The 6,909-nt window shown below is 47.7% G+C and overlaps 1 protein-coding gene across 1 annotated transcript; it reads right to left on the bottom strand.

Annotated features, from left to right (window-relative positions):
- Positions 1–723: 723 nt before the first annotated feature.
- LOC119267703 (cyclin-A1-2-like) lies at positions 724–5,074 on the bottom strand. The gene is made up of 11 exons (XM_037549129.1): positions 4,680–5,074; positions 3,448–3,847; positions 3,215–3,348; positions 2,482–2,574; positions 2,255–2,388; positions 2,077–2,152; positions 1,924–2,000; positions 1,808–1,841; positions 1,566–1,715; positions 1,342–1,476; positions 724–1,245 (listed from the first exon to the last, which is right to left on the bottom strand). The coding sequence occupies exons 1-11, from the start codon at positions 4,914–4,916 to the stop codon at positions 1,174–1,176; spliced, it is 1,542 nt and encodes a 513-aa protein (XP_037405026.1). The 5' UTR covers positions 4,917–5,074; the 3' UTR covers positions 724–1,173.
- Between the last annotated feature and the right edge of the window lie 1,835 nt (positions 5,075–6,909).

The raw sequence follows: 6,909 nt of genomic DNA on the forward strand, positions 1-6,909 counted from the left end.
TATACCGAAACCGAACCGTATTTTAATTTCATACCGTATTTACCGAAGTATTAATACCGTACATACCGAAAAACCGTATAAACCGAATCATGTAAACCGAATAAACCGAACGCACAGGGCTAGTTCCAATTGCTGGCCTCTATCATATGCCGGTAAGGGCGCCAGTTCTGATTTTCTTCGGTCTGGTTTTTTAAACTACGCTCTGCGCAAAGCTGCGAAGTTTTTGATATATATCGTATGTTGCAGACTTGTTATACATCTAAATAATGTTAAATATTGCCTGAATACAAACGGAATGCTACCATAGTAAATGCCAAATGCTGAATGTCCCTTATAGTCTTCAGCCACTAGACGAAGATGACCGTTTCACAAGCAACTTAATGGTCAACAAGCGGCACGTTGACAGTACTCTGGAAGCCCTACAAATTTTCTATTGCACATTGGGGATGAGAAACATCTCCATGACATATTCGGAAATAAATTAAATTTTCTGTGAGTCAAGGACCACATCTAACACAAAAGCTCCAGCCACCATCTGCTATTCTGCTGTCCATCACCTCTGGCTTCAAGTAGAAATCTTGAAAACAACTCTGAAGACTCAAATGTTTTGGAACACAGAGCAATATCAGCACCGTATGAAATGTTTTGTCATTTCTTCAATACAGCATCATGCAGGAGCTTATTCAGAATTAGCACTGTCAAAATGTGGTGCTCTTATTAAGATATCAGACTAACAACGACACCACATTCTCATATATGGGAGGGAGGGGCCTCCCAGCATGCCAGCCAAGTGAAGTATTATGCCATTACAAACAAGATGTTTTATGCTTCTGCTGCAGCGCTCTCCAATGTACATGCACCTGAAAAACCCGGGCTCAAGACTATAGGTACAGAAAGAAAGAAAGAAAACAGCAGAGAGCAGAGGAAGGACAAGTCAAGGAAACAAAAGGCAAGGAAACAAAAGGCACACCACTACAATACCACTACCACAACGACATCAGCATCAATCTAGAATCTACACTGCCGATCACCCGAAACAAGCGCGAGGCACCGGCATGTCTTGGGATGGAGCTATACTGCCCGCGAGGATCAGTGGCGCAGCTCCAATTTGAGCCCGCCACAAGATGAAGAATTCAGTAAGCAACTGCAACTACTCCTGGGCATTTTTATCCCCTAGCATGCCGCGTCCCGGAAGAATTCTGCGGGCACTGAAGTTGGGCATTGCTTCTTCCCGACAAATTTGTACTGAGGAAAGAATGGTGTAGAGGAGGTCAGCATCAGCATAAGCTTGCCTAATAACTGAAGAAATTTGGTGGCATAATATCAAGACTATTCGGTTACCTTATGTTGGCTGTACTTTTCTCTGATTGCAGGAAGATTACTCCCAGGACCAACGCTGAAAAGGCGGTGCAGCGCCTTCACGCAATCGCATAGCTCCGACGGCTTGTACTGTGTGTAGTGGGCAAGGGTGGAGTTCTGCTTCCAGTTCACAATGGGAAGTAGTACATGTTAGCTCAAACAAGCAACATCTTGATACTGCAAAGATTTGTGAAAGCTGCAGTTACCCAGGGGTGTTTTGCTGGCTGCAGTATGAACTTCGACAAGAAAATTGCGGAGGCCGCAACAAGTGAAGGAGGGTAAGCAAGTAGACTGTACTCAAGCAGTGATAGCTCAGCAACATAATTGGCTAGGAACTCAAGATGCAAAGGTGGATCCTGTAGAAAGAAAAGTAATCAGTAAAATGCTACAAAATATGCGACCCATAGAATTGCAGAAAGCAAGCAGAAACTGACCAAGAGAGCTATACCTCATCACAGACTTGTGCAGCCCGGACGAATCTCCTATGGTAAGCAAGAAATAGAGAAAGTGAGATTCAGTTGGTACAAGCCATGAAATTTGCCAATGCATGAAAGAGAGCAAAACCTTAAAAAGCACTTTGCTGTAGGTGCGGTCATCTCAAACTTCAGGTAATTGAGGACGGAAGCTTCCATATCCAAAACCTGTTTATCTATTAATTAGAGAATGGCAGAGACAAAGTGACAAACACTGAACGATCCGATGCAATATATCACTAACCTCATCCTTGAAGTAGGTATTGTCAGTGATGTAGCAGAATTCTTCTACCTGGGGTGCACAAATCTCCTCATATTTACTGAAAATCGAAGAGCACAATTAGTATGCTAACAATGAAATGCCAATCAAGAGTAAATGAAAAATAAATAAACAATGAAGTCGCTGGATCTTAATATCTTACGCAGCTATAAGCATGCAAGCGACACCGAGTAATTGCAGCCTTTGGCGATTGATCTCGTTGCCCGAAAGGTAACGGTCAATATAGTTGACTGTCAGGTATAAGGTATCAGGAACAAGACGATATTCTTCAGCAACCTGCACGAAGTAATGCATTAATACAATGAAAAAGAGTGACCTCCAGTCTTATAAACTGTTACTAAATTTGCTTTGTCAGCTGGAAAAGCTTACTTCCACAAGCCAGTCAATCAGGATAGCCCTCATGCTTGGGTTCACATCCTTCTGAATTGTTTCCAGAAAATCAGTTGATGGTCTTTTCCTCGTCTGTTGAGAAATAAATAAAGCATTACAACAAAACATATAGACATATAGGATACATCTACTTTTTGTTGATCAAGTTCACATCCATTTTTATTTTACTTAATTTAGTTCATTGAGGAGAACATTACTCCATTACGACTTAAAGGGTGTCTTACTACAACAGGGCTACTCTATCCTGCATGAATTCCTCTATCATACACCACCTAACATTATTTTAACACTACCTTTTGACATCCTAACGTCAATATGTGAAAAATATAACACATTAATGTATGGTGCTCTGAAATGTACTGACAATAGCTTTAGTTTATAATTTCTTTGGAGGCTGGTTTAATCGTTTATGTGAACTTGATCTTAGAAAATGTTAATGTAGTATCTATGATTGATGTTTTCGGCAACTAACAACAAGCATTTGGAATTTGCTACTACTGGTAATTGACAATAAGGTCTATGATGACACCGACAGACCTCTAGACCACAAACTGAAAAGGGCAAGCAACATTAAGAAACATGCGCAAACTGAAGAAGTTTTTTAAGTCCAATAATCATGTCATCATGTAATGTAGAAGATATACTAATCTGTTCTGATCTTAACATTTGAAGGAGCAGGCTGAAAGAAGATGTCAAAGAAAAGAATGCGCACCTCAGCCTCTCGCAAGTGCATATAGATATCAGAAGCAAGAGTAGCACACAGCTGTGGATCCTCATAGTTGTCATCAACGTCACAAACGTTGTCAATTTCCATTGGGGCAGCAGCATCCTTCTTCCACTTAGCTCCTGCGAAAGAAGAAAGGCACTACATTAAGGTCTAACAAAATACACTATAAGAGCACACGCCCTAGACATAACTGTCAATGTTCAGAAAGGAAAACAAACCTTCCACAGTTCTATCATCTGAAATGCGCAGGTTTTCATTTGCCCGTCGTTGCAAAGAATCGAGCAATGAGGAGTCACCATTATCAATGTACTCGAAATCGGGGCTCTTCATAGAGTCGCAACTCGACATAGTCTCGTCAGTGGAAATTGAATCTCCTGAATGTCCAGGAGACACGAAGCTGCTGAAGGGTATAACGGCAGGCACGGCAATCGGCACCGCCGTAGGCACCTTACGAGGAGGAGCACTCTCCTTCTGCATGGAGCCCTCATGGCGAGATGTGACAGGAGCTGGCTTGGTGGAAGCCGATTTCACAGACGAACCACGATTTGCGCTTGCATTCCGAGCACTTGGCAAAGATCCCTTCTTCACTGGTGCAGCTGAGGTAGTTGAATTCAACCTCTGCATTACAAATTCAGAAAGGGTAAATAACCGATTTCAAATCTCTTGCTCTCACGCATGCATCAGTAAGCAAAGTTGAATTACAAATTGTACAGATAACAAGCGTGGATAATACTAGTGATATTATAAAATTCCAAAGTAACTTTGTGCTAAACTGTTCTAGCACAGTGTAAGATTTTAACCATAAACGCTCAGCGAGAATTCTTGCCAGAAAATGAACCAAACTGCTGAAATATGATCCGCAACAGAAAGAGCAGTGCTGGTAAAGGCGCAAAATTGAGTGAAAAAAAGCAGCCAGAAACACTCACAAAAGAGGCATCAAAATTTGGGGAAAATGGAAGATTAGCAATCGCAGAGTATGTCCCAGAAATGGAAAACAATACAAAGCAAAATCAATTTTAGGAAAAGTGGAAAATGAGCGATCCATGAAATGGAAAGCATCACAAGCCAAAGACAACCCAGAAACACTGTAGTTTCAAGAGCACAAAACACGCTGCTGATTGGGTACAGGAGGCAATAAATCGCAGCGCCTCTGATACCAGAAAAACTACTAAACGTTTGACTTGTAGCCTCGAAGGATGGACACCACATCCAAATCTCCGCATCGAGAGTTTTCCCATCCGAGGAACAGGGCAATGCACTTGATCCATCCGTAGAACCCCATGGACAGAAGCAACAGCAGGAGCGACTGCACCCTGCGCTCGTGCCCTTCTCCAACCAATAGCCATTCAAAATTTGAATTAAACCGGCCCACGATCTCAACCCCAGACGGCAACCATTTCATCTCACAACAGCAAACAAAAAAGGCAATCTCTCAGGCGCGGATCCGTACCGCATTGCCCGCCGTGACGACCGCGATCTTCCCGCAGCCGGCCCTGCCCGCGGCCGCCGCGGCGACGTTGGTGGTGAGGTTGCCGAGCGCCACGCGCTTCTTGGCCTGCTGCTGGGCGGCCGCGGGGCCCGCCGCCGCCCTGGATCCCCCGGCGCCCTCCGCCACGGCCGGGCGCTTGGCCGTCGCGGTCGACATCGCCGACGAGAAGCGGCGGGGGGCGGCGGAGTTGCTCGACATCGGGGCGCGGGCGTGACGGCGGGGGAGCTCGCTCGCTGCCACCACAACCACCGAGGCCTCCGGTGGGATTTGTAGGGCAGCGGTGCGGAGGAGGGGAGAGGCGAGCGAGGGTTTGGTGTCCGGCACGGCAGACAGAGCCCTGGGGTTTGGGACTGCGGAGGGCGACGGGGAGAGAAGAAGAGGGGTGGGGGGAGGGGTGGCTATATTAGGAAAAACACCCTGTCCTTTCAAAATAGTTTCCTGCCTCGGGGCTACTTGCCTGTTTAGGCTGCCAATTAACTAATCGCTTAAAATTCAAACTGCCCTGTGTAGTGCACCTGAGATGGGCTTGTGCTCACGAATAATAATTCTAGGATTTTTAAGTTTATTCCGTGGCGTGCCACCGGAGAAAATGTAACCTGGATTAAACTTCCATTGTGGTGGTGGTAGTTAATTAGAGGGCGTGGAGTAAGATTAACTTTAGCATGAGAAAAAAGCATTACCTATATTATGAAAGAAATCGTAGTAGTATATACGTAGTTTGGTTTTGTATTACAAAAATTGCACAAGAGAAAATGTCACGTGGATTAGTTCAGCCCAGGGTTGTGTCACCGCAGGGTTCTTCTTTTGAAACCAGGAGTACTAGTGCACTGTGTGAGTTAGAGAACCAAGGCCGTTGCTGCCAATGCCATGCATGTGGTTATTGCCGTTACAGATTGCCCCACGGCTCTCCCATTCAAATTTCGAAATTTGAAATCGGCGTGCGGTGGGGTTGGGGTGGGGGGCTCCTTTTGTCACGGTGCAATTTAGGGAAGCGCTCGATGCACACTCCTGGTACTAGTACGTACGTGGCATGATATCCAACGCGTCCATCCAAAGAAGAAAGAAAAGCGAAGGCTGCCTCCAGCGCGCTTCGACCTTTTTTTTCGGGACCTTTTATTTATTTCTTCAAGCAAAGATAACTAATTACGGGATTAGTGTCTAGTGTAGTGGAGGGAAACGGGCGGGTTTGAACCTCCGCCCGATCGCGTCCGTCCGTCGGGACGGCAACGGCATGCATCCTGGGGGAGCGTGCGTGCGCTCGAGGTCAGGGGGGAGCGGGTGGGCCCCGTCCGTCGGCTTTGCTGCTCCTCCTCGCGGTTTGAACTTTGAAACGCTGATGCGCGCTGCCCTCCTCCTCCTCACCGGCCACCACCAACGGGCCGCAAGCCGCACGTGCCGCCAGCGGGCTCTCTGGGCTTTGGGTTTTAAAATTTTTCGAGCCGGTAGTCCGACTTCTCCTAGCAGGGCTGTAAAGCAAGCAAAGATCTCGGAGTGTGCTGTGCGAAAAGCTACTGTATGGACTAGGCACTACGGTAACGTCACAGTAGGCAAGGCGGGGGCAGGGCCCGCATCTGTCCGCTCAAGTGCTGATGCTGCCTCCGGGCTAGGTAGGTCCGTGCCGTTTTTGGATCCGAAAGCTAATGCTGATGCGCTTGCTGTCAGTGACCGTTCAGTCATGCCGGTGACCGGCGGCCCGTACTTGAGGGTTCATGATAAGACCATCTACAACTGGACGCATATCTCAAGCGTCTAGTCGGACTGCCCGACTAGTGTCCGGATGTGGCCATCCAACCGGGCTCTTCATACTTAGCCCAAAAGCCTAGACACCGGCACTCTTCGTATCTGGTCTATATCTGGAGCGGACATGGAACGCCCAAATGTGGGACTAGGTGGCAAGAGGTGCTCGTGCGAGCGGTACAAAGGGCTCCCGTGACCTGCGCTAGGGTTCCTTCACGCCGCCGTCGGCCGCCGCCGCGCGCGTCCCCTGGTCCACCTCCCTCCGCCCCTCCTCCTCCCCTTTCCCGGCTCTCCTGTCGCCCCCCTGAGGCGGCGGAGCGCCTCCCTGCCCTCCTCCCCGTCTCTACCCCCTTCCTTCTTCATCTCCCTTCACCGCCGCCGGCAGCGGCCTCCGGCGTGCCCGAGTGGCGCCGCCGGCGGCGGACGTCCCTTCCCCGCGCGCCTGGAGGAGGAG

The sequence above is a fragment of the Triticum dicoccoides genome, chromosome 3A (genome assembly GCF_002162155.2).
Source record: "Triticum dicoccoides isolate Atlit2015 ecotype Zavitan chromosome 3A, WEW_v2.0, whole genome shotgun sequence".
Lineage (NCBI taxonomy): Eukaryota > Viridiplantae > Streptophyta > Magnoliopsida > Poales > Poaceae > Triticum > Triticum dicoccoides.